This window comes from Girardinichthys multiradiatus, chromosome 11, assembly GCF_021462225.1.
Source record: "Girardinichthys multiradiatus isolate DD_20200921_A chromosome 11, DD_fGirMul_XY1, whole genome shotgun sequence".
In the NCBI taxonomy this organism is placed as follows: Eukaryota; Metazoa; Chordata; class Actinopteri; order Cyprinodontiformes; family Goodeidae; genus Girardinichthys; species Girardinichthys multiradiatus.
In genome coordinates, this window is record NC_061804.1 from 38,724,731 (window position 1) to 38,747,817 (window position 23,087).

At 40.9% G+C, this 23,087-nt stretch overlaps 1 protein-coding gene across 13 annotated transcripts in view; it reads left to right on the plus strand.

Annotated features, from left to right (window-relative positions):
- Positions 1–23,087, plus strand: part of auts2a (activator of transcription and developmental regulator AUTS2 a) — a 440,983-nt gene that overhangs the window by 167,775 nt on the left and 250,121 nt on the right. For 12 of the 13 annotated variants that reach the window (XM_047378589.1, XM_047378588.1, XM_047378592.1 and 9 more), the window contains one exon: positions 19,103–19,204. The exons of the other annotated variant lie outside the window; for it this stretch is intronic. In XM_047378589.1, coding sequence (XP_047234545.1) covers positions 19,103–19,204 — 102 coding nt within the window. The remainder of the gene's footprint in view (positions 1–19,102; positions 19,205–23,087) is intronic. 13 annotated transcript variants of the gene reach the window in all.

Consider the following 23,087-nt stretch of genomic DNA (forward strand, 5'->3'; position numbering starts at 1 on the left):
TCAAATTCAATGTTTTGAAATGGTCCAGACAAAGTTTTGAATCTGAGTGAGATGCTCTGATATACCAAGGTTTTCATGCTTGAAAACACTCCAATGTGCTTGAATGAAAATAATTCTGTAAAGAAGAGCAGACATTCCTCCACAGTGATGTAAACGACTCATTGTCAGTTATCACAAAAAACCCAAGAGCAATTGTTGCCCCCAAGGTGGCCATAAACAGTTTTTAGGTTTAGGGGGCGATTATTTTTTACACATAGGGTCGGTTACTTTTTTCCCTTAATTAATTAGATCGTCACATGAAAACTGCTTTTTGTATTTATTTAGGTCTCATGATAAAATTAGTTTAATCTGAAAGGTAAGTGTGAGAAAAAAAGCAAAACAGAAGAAAGTTTTTCACATAGACAGCCATCTGACCTCTGCCTGAACAACGGAGGACAGGATGCAGAGAAGGCGCTTTCAGTAGGTGGAGCTCTTGTATTGGAGCGTGATTCACCTGTTTGTGAAGGACACCACAGAACTGCGTATGCTGTTTGTGCATGCATATTTCTGTTAGAAGCTGCCTATCCAAAATGCATACATGCTATATAGCAAAACATTTGCAACCCTCCCAACACCAGAGATATAAAACCTTAAAGTGCATTTTTAGTGCCAGGCTAACTGACAGCTCATAATAGGTGCTACAAACCTGACAACTGTTTGTATTTATGCTAGATCTTATTTTAATGGGGTGTTATGTTTTCAGCTTGTAATACTTTCTGCATGTATCCAAGTAATTTACCTAATTTACAAATATCTTACCGTCCTGTCGTCTCAACATCACACACAGCAGAACAGGCGTAACCTCCCATTCCTCCGTCTTCTGCTTGTATTCCCTCCCCCTTCCCTCCTTCTCCGTCTTCTCTCTCTCTCTCGTGCCACAGCAATCTACCGCAGGCCCTCCATCTCTCCGGCCTGTCAGCAAGCTTTTTCATTTGGCTTGTTGCTACAGGGGGCTCGACGCTGGCAGATTACAACTCGGCAGCCAGTCATTTTCGATTTATCAGAGGCCCCCCACACCCCGACGCCTCCTTTTCCCTCTCCCCCACCACAGCCCTTCCACACTCACTACCTTCACGGGAGTCAGTTCAGACACACACCACAATTCCTCATCACTCTACCACCCTCCTCACTTCCCTCCAACCCTCCTTATCTTCCGCATTCAATTGGTGTGGAAAATTCACAAGCTGCAAGACACAGAAACACAGAAATAATAAAAAAAAAATATATATATATATATATATATATATATATATACATACAGTGGCAGTGGAAGGATTTAAGCTAGAGAGGCAGCTAGAGCTGTATTATTACTTAGGCCTCTGTCACTAGTGATGACCCGGGAGAGTGGAGAATATCGATTGCGTGTCACTCAAGGCATTCAGCAGATTGCATTGACAAAGCTTGTCGGGTCTTTAATAGCAAGGTTAGCAACCCTGGTAGGGACCCATGAGAAAACTCTAACTGCGCCTTATTTCATGGTGGCTTTTAACCATTCTCCGGGTCCAGGGAGTGGATTGATAACAGTCGGGAAGTAATTTTACTCTTATAATAGCTTTCCTGTGGTTGACATTTGTGGCCCTTAGTCCCTGCAAAAGTGCCTCTCCAAATGCAAGCAAAAGAAGGCTGGCATTGTCTGGCTGCTTTTGTAAATGTCCGTGAACAAAGATGTGGTACGCTCACCAAAGCATGGTAGGAAGAAAGAAGCTAAGGGGGGTAGACAAATAAATCAAAAGAAGTGTACAAGTATGATTTATGAGTTAAAGGAAGTGCATTACGCGCTAGAGGAAGCCCAGACCAAAACACAGAGTAAGGGCATGGCTTGCAAAGAGGGTCATGGAGCAATTCATTTGCCATTACAAGATCACTGATAGCTGCTGAAAACATTACTTGACAGAAAAGAAAAAAAAGCCTCACAGAATTTCAATCTCTCTGTAATTCTCAACATAAATAAGCACGTTAAACAACCTAAATAGTTTCTCTTTCAGCCAAGTCATGTGGAACTTGGCTGAAATGTAACAGGTCCCATGTGCGTTGTAATTTGCCTTCCACACATGAGGGAAAGCTATTTCTTCAACTATTATAGTCATTGCTTGATGCTGCAAGGTCTTGTGTGGTGGTTAATTATTTTTTAGGGCTATGGGGACCTGAATTATAACATCAAAAAGGGGTTTTGCTCCAGTTTTTTCAATCAGTACAGAATATTTGAGAAAGACATTTTTGTAAGGTTAGAATTAAAATAAATTTAAAGAAAAAACTGTTATTATTCATCTGTAAATTTCTTATTTCTTTGTAAATAGAATCAGTAAAGTTGTCAAAATAGTTTTTATTGCATGTTTAGAACTGATGTTCAACAGCAGACCAACCTTCAAAGTTTAAAGGTGGACGAAGAGCATTAAAAACTCGATTGCTATCGGGTGTAATGATAAATCCAGAGAGACACGCAAATAGATACGATATTGGGTTCACTTGATCAAGACAAGATTTTAGCTTTATATATATATATATATATATATATATATATATATGGCACACCTCCTTCATATTCAGAGCTTACAGTAATAGCTTTAACTTACTTCTCCAAATAACTTGTTGCACCCCTTGTGATCACACTTCACAACCTGCTTCACCTGTTGTAGGCACAGTGGAGTAGGCATCAGAATTAGGTTAATATGGTATATTATGTTGCTGTTAAGTGAACTGAAGCAGATTTAAGATCTAGGATCAGAATGTTTTTAGAATACAGAAATAACAATAGTGTGTTTCAGCACATCTGTCAATAAAGCTTTTTGTAGGTTTAAAACTCATGGAGCTGTCTTTAAAAATAAGCCGAGATTAAGCAATTTTGTGTTAAATTACTTTATAGAGTACATGTATATTCCATAATAAAGCAGACAGCACTTTGAAATCATAGTCAAGTCAGGACTATCACAAGCATATGTTCTAATCTATTTTTTTAAAACATACTAAATAGTAGACATTGATGCTTCTAATGCCTTGGGTAGGTCTGACCATCCCATCTACTGCATTTATAAAGTCAGGCCAGATTTTCTGCTTTGTAAAGCAGCTGAAAATGAAGTATTGCTCTAGAATGGCAAATTTTAATTGATTCAAAGAACTTGTCATTATGCCGTAGAAACAAACTTGAGCCCAGGGAGTGATGCTTTTAATGGACAAAACTAGCCGAGCAAAAAAAGTAGAAAAAGCAGCAAGATGTCTGTAATATTAAATAATAAATCAAGTCTGGTTCCACTAATCTTAATGGATGTTATTGGGCTGTTACTATGGGTTTACATCAGCGGTGCTGCTATTACACCTGGGGAATTTCTTGTCTCTAAAATCCTAATGTGTGAATCTACAGTTATGTTGTTTGGCTTTATTCTTGTTGCCCTTGGCTGATTTCTGACTCTCATTATCAATCTGTTGAAACCAGCAGAGCAGATGTTTGGCAGACTCTTCGCAAGCTAAACAAACTGCTGCTATTAATATAGTGGAACCGTTGTACTGTCTTGTTTTATGACTTGATAATGATAGATGTGCATTTTAGGAAGGTTGGTAAATGAGAACCTCTACAGCAGCAGCAGCAGAGGCTGGTGATAACAGTACAGACACCTTGGGTCTGCCAAATAGAAACTGTATATCTTGCAATCAGATTTTACAGCCACTTCTAATCCCCAAGTTGCAGCACAGATGGAGCGGAATGTTGTTAAAGTTAGCTGCTATTTGGCTAATCCCAATATGCAACATCAATGGATTGGCAACACTAAATGGAAATACCTGCCTTATCCCTGACATTCAGTTTTTGTAGTTTCAGTTTAAGTTATTTTTAAATCCTATAACGGTCTGCACTGTTTATCTGCAACTTTATGATCAACTGTCTAATACTGTTTTAAATCCCCCTTTACTGCCAAAACAGCCCTGACCCATTGAGGCATTGACTCAGATTGACCTCTGGAGCTATGCTGTGGTATCTGGCACCAAGATGCACATCCTTTAAGGGTTAGTTCGGATCTGTATGATTCTATAAAGTTGTCCATAACATTTCCCTTACCCGTAGCAGGAAGATGTCATGTCAGCATGATCTTGTTGAACATTAATTAAATGTCCTACCCTTTTAGCTTGTTTTATCATTTAAAACAAATCGAACTGAAATTGTTCATATTGAGATACAATGCTATGTTTGCAGGTATTAACACTTAACAATTTCACAAGAGACGGTTGTTAATTTCCGTGCTGTTTTTTTAGCCAAACGGCGTCTGTGTTACTATATGGAGTTACGTTGATTGAGCCTCTTGGCTGAATTAATCTGTCTCATCAGCTGATTTGACCAATCAGCTAATAGTGAGTCTGCCAGGTTAACTTTCAACATCAAGATGCAAAAAGCACAGGACATTTCCATCTTCAATGCTGTTGCATTGCACTCCATTCTTACCGGATCCAGAGAGAACTGACAACTCGCAGCGGATCTGGTGATACAGCCGACATCCTCAACCAGCATAACTCCACATAGTAACACAGTGGGTATATGTCTGGAATAACAGCCCAGAACTTAACAACTGCCTGTTGTTAAACTTTAGAAAGCTAATATCCCCTAACATAGCATTATGTTTTTATTCCACTGATATAAACCTTTTCAGTGGATATGAAAATCAGAGTAAAAACGATCACAGTAAGCCTGATAAGGTTGTTAGATTCCACCACTTTGAACAAACCCACAGTGATATGGCGTCTTTCTACAGGTAATAGAACTATTGCCAATAATGACTTAATAGAAAGTCACTCCAAATAATTAAAATAAATCCTTTTGGTTGCGAGGTGGGACCTCCACCGATCAGTCTTGGACTGGATTGGATTAGATTGGATTGGATTGAAATCTGGGGGAATTTCGAATCCTCAAACTTGTGCTCTTTAAACAATTCTTGAAAACCTTCACTTTGTGGCATGGAACATTATCCTGCTTAAAGTGGCCACGACTTACTGGGAAAGCAGTTTCCACGAAAGTGTATACTTGGATCTGCTACAACACTTAAGTAGGTGGTGTATATTATACCAAGACTATCAGAACATTGCTCAAATCATTATACTGCATCTGCCGACTTGTCTTCCTTCCATAGTGCATCTTGGTGCCCTGTGCTCCTGAGGTTAGCACGTTTCAAGGAAAATGTCATTCATCGGACCACAAAACCTTTTTCCACTGGTCCAGTTTTGATGCACATGTGATTATTGTTGGTTCTTTCTGTGGTGGACCAGGTTAATAGTAATTAACTTCTTCAATAGTTTGACCTACATCTGTTGTAGGTCAAAAATCAATCTCTTGGATCAGACCACACAGGCCAGCCATCACTTCCTGTGTGCAGCAGTGAGCCCTGGGTGCCCATGACTTTGGCACCGGTTCCCTACTGTTCCTTCCTTACGGGAATTTTAATAAACACTGTCCACTGCAGACAAGGAACACCCCTCAAAAGCTGCTGTTTTAGACATGCACTGACCAAATCTTCTACACATCACAATTTAGTCCCAGTCACACTCACAAGTCACTGACTGGATGCAATCTGCTGGGTTTCCTTAGATAGAAAAACTTTTTATCCAACTTGAATAAAAAGCTAACTCCGACTGCACTGTTCAATGGTTAGGATTAATTGGAATGTATGTACCTGACTGTTGTGAAGTGCCTTGAGACGACATGTGTTGTGAATTGGTGCTATATAAATAAAACTGAATTGAATTGAACTGAATTAAATCCTTACGCTTTCCCATTTTTCCTGCTTCTAACGCATCAACTTTAAGGATACAATGTTCAATTTCTGCCTAATATAGTCCCATAATACATGTAAAATAAAAAGAGAAAATATTAAGTAAAGTTATTTAAAAAGAAAATTGTGGTAGTCAGGTATGATATCTTTTGGTTGTCTGAAAGCTGAACACTGATTGCTTTCATCTGCTTCAATCTGCCGTTTCAGTATGTGTAGTCATGACAGCTATAGAGAAAGGCAATGGAGTCTGGAATATGTCCCTGCAGCCATGTTACGGAGAAACACAAAATATGGCCTTCCTAATATTCCCCCAGCAGACTTGTCTGCACTACTTTCCCATCCATTTCATTTGCCTGAGAGCTCACAATGCTGTGATGATGGAGAGAAAAAGTGGTTTGAACTTCCTTGTCAACCAATCTCCAATCTTTTTTTTGCCACATTATAAACCAAGGTACAATACCATTTTGCAAAAGTATGTATCTTGCACTTGCAATGAACAGTCTTCAGTTTATAATTTTGCACTGCAAACAGTGCCAGTGTGAGCACATTACTGCTATTCCTGTAACACAAATAGAACTCTCTTTCCCTAAACTGGAAGCACTTGTCTATCACATTACCACATGAGCCTCACACAAGGCTTGACCCAGTGTTAAGTGTCTGCGCTAAATTTCATTGCCTCCATCTCCTGGAAGGCCTGCCAATATACTGGCAGCAAATTCCTGGAGGAAAATAAATGGCAATAAAAAAGAGAAATGATAGCCCCTGCAAGCCGATAGGAGAGGGCTTTTTCTGTGCCGCCTTTTTCCATACCGCTCTTTATCGAGGCGTCCCGACGTGGGGAGCTGTGATTTGGCATACTGTCAGGCTCTTTAGTTGGATCGGAGTTTGAAAGTCAATCTCGAAGAAACTACAGCCAAGCATATATAGAAGAGCAGGGGATTCATATAATTAATAGAATGCAGATTTCTTGGTGTAGTTATGCGTTGATGAGTGCTCAACTGGCCAGTCTTAAGTGTGATCATTTTCAGTTTCCGGGTACCTTCTGGGAAGATATCATGTAACAATATCCTGTTGGTCTAATTTTCTTTCCTGCCCTGGACTGGGAATGTTGAATCTCAGGGAATTAGAGGCATGTAAATTTGGATGCGAGGTTATTTTACTGCCATGCCGGGCTAGTATAACAAGTTGTTTGGATGTGATCTGAGAGAGCAGAGGTCCCCCACTGCTCCTATATTCTTCCAATGCCACCACCACACATTTTTTCTCCATCTGTTCAGTTCATTATTAAATCTGGGAATTGTCCCCATAACTCAGTCCACTAGACTACTGCATTATATGATCATTTGTGAGGGGGATGATTGCGACGCAGGGCGGAGGATGGATGTTAAAAGCATATTGATTTGTCTGTAATGTCGTCATAGATCAGAGATTTATGGCAATATATAAATGCAGGCGCAAGCTCCAGTAGCCTCCAGCCTGCGGTGGAGGAAATGGACTCCTCAGTATGACTGATGAGATAAAGACAGTGCTCTCAACCGCGTTTACCCCCTCCCACTTCCCACTCTTATGAGCCTCCATTTCTCCAACTCCTCCTGCTCTCAGGATGCTCTCACCCTGCAGCTGTGGGACTACTCCTCATTGGGTCCATATCTTTGGCTTTACATTCCAGCACACTCCTTATGAAAACCTCTGCACTGGTCTGAGATGTGTTGGAGTTTGTGCATATTAGCAATTCCTCACTAGTAAAATGTTTAACAAAGGCTATCTCAATGCAGCACATCACACATGGATGCTGCTGAATTAAAGCAAATGGAACTTGTATAGAGTAATGTAAAAAACTGTTGATCAGTCGTTTTTGAGGCTTTCAGAAGGTCTTTATTTGAACTTTGGCTGCTTTCCACTCATTTTTGACCTGACAGCATAGAGAGAAATGCATTTTATGTACAGGTCCTTCTCAAAATATTAGCATATTGTGATAAAGTTCATTATTTTCCATAATGTCATGATGAAAATTTAACATTGATATATTTTAGATTCATTGCACACTAACTGAAATATTTCAGGTCTTTTATTGTCTTAATACGGATGATTTTGGCATACAGCTCATGAAAACCCAAAATTCCTATCTCACAAAATTAGCATATCATTAAAAGGGTCTCTAAACGAGCTATGAACCTAATCATCTGAATCAACGAATTAACTCTAAACACCTACAAAAGATTCCTGGGGCCTTTAAAACTCCTAGCCTGGTTCATCACTCAAAACCCCAATCATGGGTAAGACTGCCGACCTGACTGCTGTCCAGAAGGCCACTATTGACACCCTCAAGCAAGAGGGTAAGACACAGAAAGAAATTTCTGAACAAATAGGCTGTTCCCAGAGTGCTGTATCAAGGCACCTCAGTGGGAAGTCTGTGGGAAGGAAAAAGTGTGGCAGAAAACGCTGCACAACGAGAAGAGGTGACCGGACCCTGAGGAAGATTGTGGAGAAGGGCCGATTCCAGACCTTGGGGGACCTGCGGAAGCAGTGGACTGAGTCTGGAGTAGAAACATCCAGAGCCACCGTGCACAGGCGTGTGCAGGAAATGGGCTACAGGTGCCGCATTCCCCAGACATGGGCTACAGAGAAGCAGCACTGGACTGTTGCTCAGTGGTCCAAAGTACTTTTTTCGGATGAAAACAAATTCTGCATGTCATTCGGAAATCAAGGTGCCAGAGTCTGGAGGAAGACTGGGGAGAAGGAAATGCCAGAAGTCCAGTGTCAAGTACCCACAGTCAGTGATGGTCCGGGGTGCCGTGTCAGCTGCTGGTGTTGGTCCACTGTGTTTTATCAAGGGCAGGGTCAATGCAGCTAGCTATCAGGAGATTTTGGAGCACTTCATGCTTCCATCTGCTGAAAAGCTTTTTGGAGATGAAGATTTCATTTTTCAGCACGACCTGGCACCTGCTCACAGTGCCAAAAACCACTGGTAAATGGTTTACTGACCATGGTATCACTGTGCTCAATTGGCCTGCCAACTCTCCTGACCTGAACCCCATAGAGAATCTGTGGGATATTGTGAAGAGAACGTTGAGAGACTCAAGACCCAACACTATGGATGAGCTAAAGGCCGCTATCGAAGCATCCTGGGCCTCCATAAGACCTCAGCAGTGCCACAGACTAATTGCCTCCATGCCACGCCGCATTGAAGCAGTCATTTCTGCAAAAGTATTCCCGACCAAGTATTGAGTGCATAACTGTACATGATTATTTGAAGGTTGACGTTTTTTTTATTAAAAACACCTTTCTTTTATTGGTTGGATGAAATATGCTAATTTTGTGAGATAGGAATTTTGGGTTTTTATGAGCTGTATGCCAAAATCATCCGTATTAAGACAATAAAAGACCTGAAATATTTCAGTTAGTGTGCAATGAATCTAAAATATATGAATGTTAAATTTTCATCATGACATTATGAAAAATAATGAACTTTATCACAATATGCTAATATTTTGAGAAGGACCTGTATTTCTTTTTAAGAAGTATAATATAAGAAGGACTAAGAACAGCATTCGGAATAGTTTTTCTTGCTTCCCGAGCCGGCATCACACCATGTGTGAGAGAACAGTTGTGGTAAAATAAGGCATTGCTATCATTTTAAAAGACAAACTGTCTTTAGCATCTTATACTAGTGTAGCAATTCATCAAAGTAGTTAAGCAGCTTTACTAAAACAGCATTCTCCATGAATATATACGGTCTCTATCTTAACTGTGAGATCGGTTGCTTAAAAGGCTGAAACATAGAAACGTAGTGGTACTCTGCTCAGCCTTTATGTTATCTGCTAAGAGTTGCGCTGTCGCTGTTGCAGTCCGAATGAACCACCAACATGCATTTCCTTCTGAGCAGCCTAGTACAGCTCTGTGGTTCCGCTGACCTTGTTTTATACATCACTATTAATGAGTATGGCTAATTTTGATTTATATTCTATCAGTAATGACTTTTTTATCAGCACTGTTGGCAGGTCTAGAGCTTAGTATAGTGTGTTTACTGATTGGACAAAGTTTCCAAGTGTCCAGTTACTGGTCAGGGCCATTTACCTGAAAGTTGACCAGTTCAAGTTACTTGCAGATTTCTCTGTGCATCTCTACTACTTAATACAAAGGGCCCACATGTGACGGAAATACATGAAAATGGTCAAGTGATGCACAATATCAGTTAGAAATAATAAGCACTAAATTATGTAGTAAACAACAAAGATTGTGTATGGTACAAACAAATCATTGTATGGGCTAACAATAATACGATGGGCTAAAGGTAGGTTTTGAGTCTTTTAAACTGACATTTTGAATGTAATAATTGCACATGTGACATTCATGCTTCAAGTACACAAGAGAGCAAGTTAAACTGGGGTTATAGTTACAATTACAGCTCTGTGACCACTAAGGGAACAGCAAACAAATCGGTAACAGTGGAAGCCAAACGCTGATGCTCACTGACAGGCTGTGAGCGAGGGTGGCAGAAAGGGTTATGGGTGACAAGAACGCCAGGCAGGGGTCCTGTCTGTGGAAGTTAAAGCAGCTGGGCCTCAAGGGGGCCAAGTGCAGGGTCAGCATTAGGCCTTGCTGTTAGGCTCACCCACGCAGCCACTGTCAGAAAGATGACATAGGACCCAATGTCAACCCTGTGTAGGCCCTGACTTTCTCGCGGCCCCCATTTTCACATTAGTCTTGTCAGATAAGGCCAGCTGTGATATAAACAGGCCCAGCAGTTTCCAACTGCTGTTGTCAACCAGCCTAAGGTATTGTTAGTGGATGGGCTCACTGTGAGGCTGATGTGATGTGGAGGCTGGCAGGGACATAATTAGTGAAGCTTAATGTGGTCCTAATGTTTGGCATTGCTGTATCCTCAGGCTGTGGGAGAACATCTGCATAAAGTCAAAAGAAATTCTTTAAGTTCATTTTAACTGTTCACTCATTAAACTCTCTTTCACTTTAATGGCCCTGGTATATAGACCTCTGAAGACGGCATAGGGGAAATATTCCAAATGTGGTGAGTAGAAGCAGAGGGGTTTTGACAGTTCAGCTGGAAACACAATTTATTAGCAGCAACAGAGCTTCAGCAGTGGATTATCTATAAAACTTTCATGGTTCTCCCTTAGTGGCAAGCAGCCATAAAACTTCCTAAATGAGGGACTTGTTAATTTACTTGTTAGAGCAAATTAAAAATTTATAAGCGCTTTTAGGTAAATGAGATCCTCTTTCATTGCTGCCCTAGTGGGATTCTTCCTGCCAGATCCTGTGAGGACAGGTTAGCTGTTGTGAAACCCACAGAAGAACAATAAAAGCCTTTAAATTGTTCCAGGTTTTATTACCGCCGAGCTTGCAGCTGCTGTTGTGCGTAACTAAGGGAAACCAGGAGCTGATGGCAGCAGAATCCTACTGAGGCGAGTAGAAAACAGAGGACAGTTGTCTCCCTTTTTTTCCCTCTTTGTGGGATAAAGGCAAGAGGCAACTGGGGGGTGGGTGGGGGGTGGGTGTTGGGAGGGAAAGGGAGGGGTATCCGCTGTAGATTGGTTGTGTACAACTCCATTTAAAAAGGCCTTTGTGGTTCGAAATGTTAGCAGGCCTACTTTTGTACTTGATTGCATTGGGGCTGTAGTGCAGCCCTTGAGAATAGGTCAATACACTTGTAAAATTTGCTATGGCAATGGTGAGCACTTTTCAGTAAGTGAGAAAATAATTGACTTCACATGCTCAAGAATATGTTGTAATGGCTGTTTTACAGCACCTCTCAAGGTAATGCTGCTAAATTAGATATTTCATTTCCCTTTCATCTTAGAACATACAGCTGTGATCATTTGGGACGACCGTTATTACCTTTTTTCCCTTTTATTTCACTGTAACACAACACACACACACACACACACACACACACACACACATATATATATATATATATATATATGTGTGTGTGTGTGTTTTTATGACATCTTGCATCTGTATATGTAGACACCTTGAAGAGGTGTGTGTTTTTATAATGCTTGCATGTCATTATCAAGTACTGCTGGTATTTCACATGCAGCCGAAATAATGTTACTTTTAGGCTGTGTACATACGGCCGTACATTTTATTCCAACATTAAAAAGACCAATTGATAAGAAAAGTTCCATTAGCTTGTGTTCGTACAGACTGAGTGAATAGACGAGTGTGTGGGTGACTCTACAGCAGTCTGGATGTGAGGAACTGTCATGGAGTAGCAATCCTCCGATAGATCATAGGAAGTCATGATGTAGTCATGATTGCAGTCATGTAGTAGTCACAACCGACAATCTAATGAAAGAAGTCAGAGGTAGGGCTGGAAAGTAGAGATGCAATAAGATATCGGCCTGTTTTCAGCTCTGACCAAAATGGACATTATGAGTATAGAAGACAATATTAACTCTTTTTAGTATCAGCAAGAGGAAGCTGTAAAAAGCTATTGAAAGAGGGAACTATTATCTATGACATTTTCAGGCATGTTCATTCAGGCCTTAAGAGAGAGAGTGAGACTTTTGGCAGATAATAGGAAGGCTGAAGATATTGCAACAATGTTGCTCCTTCTGGATGTGGAAGTGTTGGCAGCCATTTAGAAATGTCAGAGTGAAGAACACAGAGACTTCTTTTTGAGTCATTCTAAGCTCTCTATTTGCTGGTGTTAAACACTAAAGACAGTTTGAAAATTGGAACTCTGAAAATGTGGACTCTGGCAAAAAATATAAAAAAATATTTTCTAATGTCTTCTGGTACTGTAATTGTTAAAGACAAATTGGAATGAGCTCAAATCTGATGTTTCAGGTCTAATCTCTACAAAACCCTGAGATTGCAAATCCACTATGAGATTCTGATCCCTGTTTCCCTTCTAGAAAGTATTGCTAGCAGGTTTTCTCTATTATTTTTGGAATAATCCGTGTATTTTTTTTTTTTATATTGAGGAGTCCAAGCCTTTGGAGGTAAGCAAAGCAGCAGCTTTGCATCCAACAAATTCAACTTAGCTGGAGAAACAGAGGAAATTTAAGCTTCATTGTCTAACACAGTACATGCTGTACAGTGGAAATTTGTTACCATGCAGTTACTTCTAATGTGAATACCTTACTGTGTTTTAATTGGTATAAAATTAAACGGGATGATTTCAACTGTATTATTTCAACTATTTGCTAAGAATCACTTAAGACCAGTAGTTATCTGATGTAAAAATATGTAAAGATATTTTCTGTTGAATGCATTCTTTTACAATAACCCGCCTCTTACTTGCCTTTACATTACTGCTTGTGCACAACATCTGCACCCACATATCTCATCTCTACACCATAGTTTGTTGCAGTAAAGTGCATTGATGTTCAGTATAGAAGGCATAAAACTGAAACTACGTTTAAAAGGCCATAAAAAGTATGCCTTCCATGCTGTTTCAAGTGGGAGTGATCAAATGATTGCAGAACAGGTCACAGAGACGGCCCCCAGGCCCCACACGGGGGTTTCTCATTTAGATTTATCACCAGGCAGCAAGTCATTAAATTTCAGGTTCCCTCTTTGATGGTACTGACCACCACCAGTCCCTCCATTTGCTTAAGACATCCATTAATCACACCGTAAAAAGGGATGAATCCATCAACTGAAGTAAAAAACAGAGAGAGCAGATGAGGAATAAAAAATACACACACACACACACGCACACACACACAATTCTCTGAAGTAATTTAAAGGAGCTCAGGGGGAAATTAAAGGGAACAAGCTGGTGGATACGTTTTCAAATAGCTGTGTAATCAGGGCCTGAGCTATGTAATAGCCCTGAAAGATGAGCCGCTCTTTATTGAAATGTCTTTATTAGACATGTTCCTCAGACATTACATACAGCTGAATAAATGCAATATTTCTGATTTCATGGACTCCTTTCCCACTGATAAACCAAGGCACAGATGGTGTGATTATGTGGTTTTTCTGCAGCAGAGCCTAGTTTGATTCCACATTGATTAATAAAACACACACACACACACACACATGCACGCGTGCGCGCACACACACACACACACACACACACACACACTTACTTGATTATATCTTTTGTAAGCCCAGCATATTTGAGTTCAGTTCCTGGCAGAAAATATTTGATGGAGGTGTTGGCGGCAGCTTTTCTTTGTGCACATTCATAAATGCATGAGTGTGCTGGCACGCACTGCTCAATGTTGTCAACAGGGACACTGGTTGGTTAATAAATATTATAGGTCAATGTGTTTTGATGAGGGAGCTTGAGACTGGGGCACAAACAGTATCCCTCGTGCTTTCTTCACGGATCAGTTCAGAGGCGAGGCTGGATGAGATACTGTTCCCGTTTTCCCCTCGAAGAATTTTCTCCTTTCCCTTTGGACAAAATGGCATTTATACCCCTCGTCACACAATTGTGTATCTGCCTTTCATTTAAATGACTTAGAAAGACACTTCCTCATAGAAAAATAACTGTCTGGCATCACATTACTACGCATTTGACACAGTAGCTTACACAAGGTTTATAAAACACCTGCTATGTATACCGCACGGCTGCACAATTGATGTAGCTAAGACTCAAAGCTCACAACAGTGATAACAATACTTAATTTCATGTTATGCCATGCAGATGTTTCATTCACCGCAGCATGCTGAATGCATGAAAAGATTAATCTTACAGAATGAGTTTCATTCTGATTAATTCTGACCACTGAGGGGGTCTCAGTGCATTAAAACTTCATTGCAGGCAATCAGCTGGGGAAACGCAAAGTGACATCAGCGGCAAACTTTGCTAATTGTGGGTCTTTAGCTAAAAGCTACAGGTAACATACCTGTTACAGTTAGTCCACAATTTGTTTACATGACTCTTCTTGTAGATGCTCATTTGACATGGTGAATGACATCCACCAACTCATGTAAGCTTCAATGCTCCAGCTCAAAATGCTGTGAAAAAAGATTAACCTGATGTGAAACGTAAATCGGTTAATCTGTGTTTGATTACTCTGTGGCTTTCCTCAAGGACCCGGATGTGTGACACAAAATAACAGAATTTTGGAATGAAATTGAGTTATAGAACTGAAAGCGAAAGTAGTGAAACTGAATTTTTTCTTACAGTGAAATACATTTTCAAAACAAAGGAATTAAGTTTTAAACCGTTAAATACAGTTTCAATTAAATAAAATTAACTTTTAGACCGATACATTTAATTTCAAATTACACAAATACAGATTCAGTCTGAGCAGTTCAAATTCCATAGCCTTGATCCCAATATGGATGCACTGTTCAACAGGAGCACATAAAGTGACACACATACTTCAATCTCATGAGAAGGACTTTATGCTCCACAATCTCATAAAGAGGAAAAGGAAAGTCTGACAGCAGTTTTACTAAAGAGAAAAGGAGGAACCCTGTTTCTGAGGAAATATATTGTAGTGGAGGTAATTAGTACAATTCTTGACATGCCTCTATGCATGGCCCAATTTGTCTTATAGTGTACCTTCCCAGCCTTAAGCACCATATGGACGCACGTACAAGTTCACAAGCCTTCTCAGACTTTCACACACATTAAAATCAGGCATTCCCAGTCCTGTGATTCTCTTATCACATTCAACACTGTGGTGAATCCACCAGTCTTCTACCCATCATGCAATTCTCCCAAGGAATGAGATTCCTTTCACACCACTAATGGCTACAGAAAGGGAACATTTTCATTTTAATTATCTGCTCAGCTCTAGAGTTCCTTTGCTATTCCCCTGCCTTGTGCCCTTTCATCACATTAAATTATTGTTGATACCTGGAAAGAGACTACTGAAGAATAGGTGAAAACGCATGAGCGCACGCACACATGCACACACACACAAACACACACATACATACACACACACACAGGAGCTTTGGCACTCTTGTGCAGGAGATAAAAAGGGAAGTTCTACCGATCTGTATCAGCAGCATTGTTCTCTAAATGTCCAGCTTAGAGTGCCTTGCAAAACTATTAATATCCCTTGAACTTTTTCACATTATGACCGCAAACCTGGAATTAACCAACACAAAGTAGTGCATATTTGTGACGTGGAAGGAGAACAATATATTGTTTTCAACACTTTTTCTGAATAAAAATCTACAAACTGTTGCATGCATTTGTGATCAGTCTCAGTTCAGTTACTCTCATACCCCTAAATAAAATCCAGTACTACTGCCTCTATATGTCACCTAATAAATGAATAGAGTCCATCTGAGATCAGTAAAACTCACAATCTCTGTAGAGGACCACAAATGTGTAGGAAGTGTCTCTGGTCTTATAATAATTGGCAAAAATAGACACAGTGTTCCCATGCCCGGACGCGGGAATGAGAGGGTAGCCTCCCTCCGCCTACGGGTGGGGGGATGGGTTCTGACTGTTGTTTGTGCCTACGCACCAAACAGCAGTTCAGAATACCCACCCTTTTTGGAGTCCTTGGGTGGGGTGCTGGAGAGCGCCCCACCAGGGGACTCCCTCGTCCTGCTGGGTGACTTCAATGCTCACGTGGGCAATGACGGTGAGACCTGGAGGTGTGTGGTTGGGAGGAATGGCCCTCTTGTTCTGAACCCGAGTGGTGTTTTGTTATTGGACTTCTTGCTCATCATGGATTGTCCATAACTAACTTAATGTTCAAGCATAAGGGTGTCTACATGTGCTCTTGGCACCAGGACACCCTAGGCCGCAGTTCGATGATTGACTTTGTTGTTGTGTCATCTGATCCGCAGCTGCATGTCTTGGACACTCGGGTGAAGAGGGGTGTGGAGCTTTCCATTGACCACTACCAGGTGGTGAGCCGGCTCCGATGGTGGGGGAGGATGCTGGTAAGACCTGGCAGACCCATATGAATCTTGAGGGTCTGCTGGGAAAGCCTGGCGGAGTCTCCCGTGAGGTGGAGCTTCAAATCCCACCTCCGGGAGAGCTTCAAAAAGGGGGACCGTAGAGTGTGTTCCAACTATAATGGAGTCAAACTCTTAAGCCTCCCCGGTAAGGTCTGCTCGCGGGGTTCTGAAGAGGAGGGTCCGTCAGATAGTTGAACCTCGAATTCAGGAAGAGCAGTGTGGTTTTCGTCCTGGCAGTGGAACACTGGACCAGCTTTATACCCTCAGCAGGGTCCTGGAGGGTGCATTGGAGTTGCCCCAACCAGTCTACATGTGCTTTGGGGACTTGGAGAAGGCGTTTGACCTTGTCCTGTGGGGGGTACTCCGGGAGTATGGGGTACCAGGCCCTTTGATATGGGCTGTTAGTTCCCTGTATGACCGGTGTCAAAACTTGGTCTGCATTGCCGGCAGTAAGTCAGACTCATTTCCGGTGATGGTTGGACTCCGCAAAGGTTGTCCTTTGTCACCGATTCTGTTCATAACTTTTATGGACAGAATTTCTAGGCATAGCCAGGGTGTTGAGGGGATCTGTTTTGGTGACATTAGGATTTCGTCTCTGCTTTTTGCAGATGATGTGGTTCTGCTGGCTTCATCGGGCCAGGACCTTCAGCTCTCACTGGAGCAGTTCGCAGCCAAGTGTGAAGCGGCTGGGATGAGAATCAGCACCTCCAAGTCCGAGGCCATGGTCCTCAGTCGGAAAAGGGTGGAGTGCCTTCTCCGGGTCGGGGGTCAGACACTGCCCCAAGTGGAGGAGTTTAAGTATCTCGGGGTCTTGTTCATGAATCAGAGAAAAATGGAGCGGGAGATTGATAGACTGATTGATGCTGCGTCAGCAGGGATGCAGACACTACCGGTCTGTCGTGGTGAAGAGAGAGCTGGTCGATCTATGTTCCTACCCTCATCTATGGTCATGAGCTTTGGGTCATGACCGAAAGAACGAGATCACGGATACAAGTGGCCGAAATAAGTTCGGCTGCCCTGGGAACACCTTGGGATTCCCCCGGACGAGTTGGCCGAAGTGGCTGGGGAGAGGGAAGTCTGGGTCTCTCTACTTAGGCTGCTGCCCTCACGACCCGACCCCAGATAAGCGAAAGGCATTGGAATGGATGGATGGATGGAGGGTCTCTGGTCAGATGAGAACAAAACTGAATGGAAAAGTAACCTTGCACATCACCCTCAACACACCATTTTCACTGTGAAATGTGGTGGTAGCATCATAGTGTACTGATGCTATTCTTCAACAGGCACAGAGAAGCAAGTCAGAATTGATGGAAAATAGATAGATTAGAAATACAAGATAATTCTAGAGGAAAACCTGTTACACCCTGCAAAAGATTTGAGACTGAGGTGGAGGTTCATCTTTCAGTAGGACAGAGGTCAGCAGAAGGTTTGGATCAAAGCATGTTCATGTTCTCTAGAATTGTCTTGACAAAGAAGTCCGGACTTAAATCTAATTGAAAATGTGGCGATTTTGTAAAAAGAATGGGCAAAAACATTAGTCTCTAGCTGTGCAAAGCTGGTAGAGACATACCACAAAGCCATGCAGCTGTCATTGCAGTGAAAGGTGACTGAAAACAAATGCCTGCCACACTTTTCTGATTTTGATTTGTATAAAAAAATGAAAACAATTACTTATTTTCTGCCACTTCCGGATTATGCCCTTCTTTGTGTTGCTCTATCACATTAAATACCAACAAAATACATTGAAGTTTGTTATTTAACGTGAAAAAAGTTGTGGGAAAGTTCTGCGATACATATATTGGCAAGGCACTATGTGTGAGAAAACAGTTGTTAACTGTAATGTCTCATAATGTAAGCTTTTTTCTGTCCTTCATAATAAAGCCAACATAAAAAACAAGAATTTGGCTTGTCTTTAGGAAGCAGCATGGGCGTCAGTTGTAGTCATGGATCAGGATTCCAATCCCCACCTCTTCCTACTGAGCCATGCGCTCCCAAGAGTTTTCTGTAGTTCCTCAGACTGCAAAGGGGCTTAGACTTGGGACAATTGGCCAGTCCTTCCCTTTATATCATTTAGCCACATCTTGAACAGCGTGTGTAGTGGATGGCACTTGCTGAGCTCCTGCTGCCTCAGCATGTGGTGTCTGCTCGGGAAGGAGAGTAGCTCCGTTTGAAGGTTCTGGAGTGGTCTTTGTCCCCGTTCTCTATATCATGGGCTGAGAGGAGTCACATACTGAGAGATCAGATGCCATCTGTCGTTGGCAAGCCCAGTGATGTCGACTGAATAGGCTAAGAAACATGACAGATTTACAGAGACAGCACTGAAGATCCTGCCAGTTCTCCCATATTCATGAGCTGACTTCTGTGGGACGCCTTGCTGAGCCGGAGACGTGCATATAAAAATTTATAATGCAATATTAACAGTATAAACCCTTGATTGCCTTGTGATTTGTGTTTTGTAGCTGAATCCTGGGCAGAACAACTGCAAGGACAGCGACAGTGAGAGTGTGAGCGGCAAGTCCAAGGCTTTCATCAGAAGCAGCTCCAGAGACAGGCTGACAGATGTGAGTACGCTACCTGAACTGACACTCTGGAAAATCTCAACCTCACTTGTAAAACATGTGAGATGGAATATTGTAGATCAAAGAAAAAGGATAATGTCGTCACAGAGGAGTAAATTCCTGCTAAAAAACTCTTGACTCTCTAATCTCGTTTTCTGGATTGATTTCACATATTTATGAGAAACAATTTGGGATTTTCTCTAATGTCAAAAAGTTATACAATATAAAAACTAGGATATTCTCTGACATTCTAAAGTCCGAAATTGCATGAAAAATGCTGAGAAGTTTATTGAGATTATAAAAGTCAGACATTTGCTTCAAAAACGCGGAAGAAAAAGTGGTAAATTTAGGAGAGGTGAATCAGTATATTTTCCAGAATGTAAGTGTAAGATCTGGGCTTTTTTCCAGAATCGGAACATCTCCCGGATGCAGGCTCGCTATGAACACCTTGAACGGAAGCTGAAACATGCCTCCACTGGAGCCTGCTCCCGGGAGTTGTCGTCCTGATACCGGAAAAGAACCCAAATCTTACACTTTTTGAGGCAAATGTCTAACTTTATAAACTTTCTGATATATTAAACACTTTTTTCTTACAAATGTCTGACTTTACAATGGCAGGGAATTTCTTAGTTTTAATATCATAAATTTATCTACCTTTTTCTTGTGCATATCAGAATATATCCAAGTTTTCCTAATAATCTAGAATATCTAGAGTTTTTTGGCAGAAATTTACTCCTCTTTGGCCACATTGTTTTTTTTTTTTCTTTTATTCACAATGGCTTGAATACTCCATCGTAAACTTGTTTAAACAATTTTAAAGCTGATTTATTAAGAAAATGCTTTGAAGAAATCTGCCATCTTTTGTTTTTACATTTGGGATATATTTTTTTGCTACTTTAATATTTCTATATTTCTATTAACACTGTCTATAAAACAACACATGAACAACACATAAACAACAGTATTGCAAATTCTGCTACAGTTTTATAGATGTAGAACTATAATGTCTGTTGCCTTTATCTTGTGTTGCACAGGAAAGAAGGTGAGCTTTCTTTTTTCAGCACTTTCTGGAAAAACAGTAACTTTCTGACAAATCCAGCATGTTTTCCAGATTTTTATACTGGGGAAAAGCTTTTCATGGTAACAATATGACCGCGATAATTAAATAATATATGCTGAGCATTTGGAGATGTGGTTCTTGTCAGTTCAGGTCACCATTTCCTCAGCTATATGAAAGACAGTAGACTCACTGAGTGATGGCTCATCCTTATTTGCACCATCCATGTCTGTTTTTTAAAATATATTAAATAATATTAATGTAGCTATTTACTGCTTCTTTTCCTCTATTTTCCCTTTTTGTGTTGGAAGGATCAACCAGTTTATGGTGCAATAAAACCCTCTACAATGTTGGTTATTACACATAAGACTGCTGTGATAACTTGAGTGAAGGATATTCTTTAATACTCAATGCCAAACAATTATTTTTAATTTACAACTATAACTATCCGATCCAAAATGAAATCCTAAAATCTTTCAAATGAAAGGCAGTCAGTCAGTCATTTCTATACCGCTTCTTCCATAGTGGGTCGCAATTTAGAGAGACCAATTAACCTAAGGCATGTCTTTGGACAGTGGGAGGAAGCTGGAGTACCCAGTGAGAACCCATGCATGCACAGGGAGAACATGCAAACTCCATGCAAACAGGCCCGTGGCCGGGAGTCAAACCCAGGACCTTTTTGCTGCAAGGCAACAGTGCTACCAACTGTGCCACCGTCAGTTAAGTCAGTTAGGATTGCCAAAATGATTTCTGGTTACGAATTACCAGGATGACCAATTTCTGTTTTTCAATCTGTAAAACATCGCTCCCATTATTCTGGAAAATAAAAACTATTTTGTTAGTCCTAACGGATCTAAAAAGGAAAAAGTTTAGTCAGATTTCATGTCAGACAACAAGGGAAAAAGTGTCTCCCTTTTTATTAAGGGTATGTAAATATCTGGTTTATTCTGCAAAACACACAGAAACAAACATATATCTATGCATTGCCTATGAGTATGCAGAAAGGAAACAATGAAGAGAAGGGAGCAGCTATGTGTCTCTTCACTTTCTGAAATATTCTGAGATTTAAGGCCAACAGGCTCCAGGGACCCGGTTGCTGGCCGTCCATCCCTGCTCCTTGATTTGTGTGGAAAATATAGCGAAGAGATCAGATATCTGGCCATAATTAAAGCTGCCAGTCGGGAGGTGAGCTTGTCTTTGAGGAAGACATGGCCAAACAACTGAAGCAAAACGGATTCTGCGTGTAGCTTTACAGTGCTTGACTGGGCATGAAATGAAATAAGTAATTTGATGTTGACAACAGAAATTGAAATGATACTTGCTGATTTCTGTGGCGACGGTGCAGCTGCATTCCAATACAACTTCAGTATGAAACATAGCTTTTGCTGAATACTTATATGTGATCTACTCTTGACTGCTAAATAAAAGGACTAACCATTAATTTGCATTCACTATCTGTTCTAAGTAACTAAAAACTGCTTCTACACTACAGCTAATAAACTGCTTCAGCCAGAATGATTATATAACAGTTCCAGTGTTTTTTCTCTGTGGCCATGTTGCTTTTCTTTAGTTTATTACCTTCTGCATTTTACCTTACTACAAATATTAGAGGTAAGGACAACGATGACTAACCAGATTTCTAAGAAGCAGCATTTTGATTTATTTGCTCTGAGTTGATATTGGCCTCATGGACCAGCTAGCTCTCAGGTTAGATCATATCCTCAGTCCTGAGTTACCTTCAATGAATGACCTCACTTGAAATAACATCCTAAAGTGAATATACAGTGATACAATACTTTTCACTTTTTCTACATTACATCCATTTATGTTGGTCCTTTAATGGACCAACACAAAGTACCTCCACCCCAGTCTTAAATCTTCAAACAGGTGTCCTTCAAGGATTGCCCCATATTTTTTCCATCCAACCTCCCATTACCACTGTCACCACTCAACAAAGGCATCCCCACATCGTCATGCTGCCACCATGTTTCACTGTGGGGATAGTGTGTTCAGGCTGTAAGTTTTCCACCACACATATCATTCTGCATGTTGTCCAAAATGTTAAATTCTGGTCTTATGTGACCCAAGGACCTTCTTTCAAGTCCTATGCCCTCTTTCAACAAATTAATTCTTGCTACTCTTGCTGCTCTACAGATTTACCCACCTGAGCTATAGATCTCTGCACGTCTTCCAAAGCTACCATGGGTTCATGCCCTTCTTGACCATCTAGTTGGCTTAGATGGAAGCATTTGAAATTAGTACTGCTCTGTGCTGGTGTGTCACATAAAATCTATACAAAGTAAACTGAAGGTTGTTGTTTTTGTGTTATTTCTTTAGCAGAATAATTTTCAAATAAAAAAATGGTGCTGCTGTCATTTAACAAATTTCCAGTTTTCCCAAGTAGAATCTATCTACTTCTCCCCACACACAGAAAGTTCTTGTAGAGGATGATGAGTCTTTGTTGAAAATCACTTTTACTTTATTTGTCATCTCTGACACACAGAGGCCTTAAGATAATAGAAGGGACTCTAATCCTGGTTTGCTCTTCTTCCGCTGGTCAAGACATTCCACATGAGACTGAGCAAGTCTTGAGACAAGCTGCATAAAGCTGCCTGGCATGTAGAAAGACTTTTAGACCCACTTGTCACTTTAGATGGTCACACTGTATGAGGCTTCGTCTCTAGTCCCTACAGGTTTTTGAACAAGTCCCCTCCAGCCATGCTGTAAAAACCCACTTCACACATCACAAGAGGTGCTAGCCAGTGCATTTGAGCTGTGCTCTGTTCTCTTGACTTAAAAAAGAAAATGGAAAAAAAATACATTGTCCTG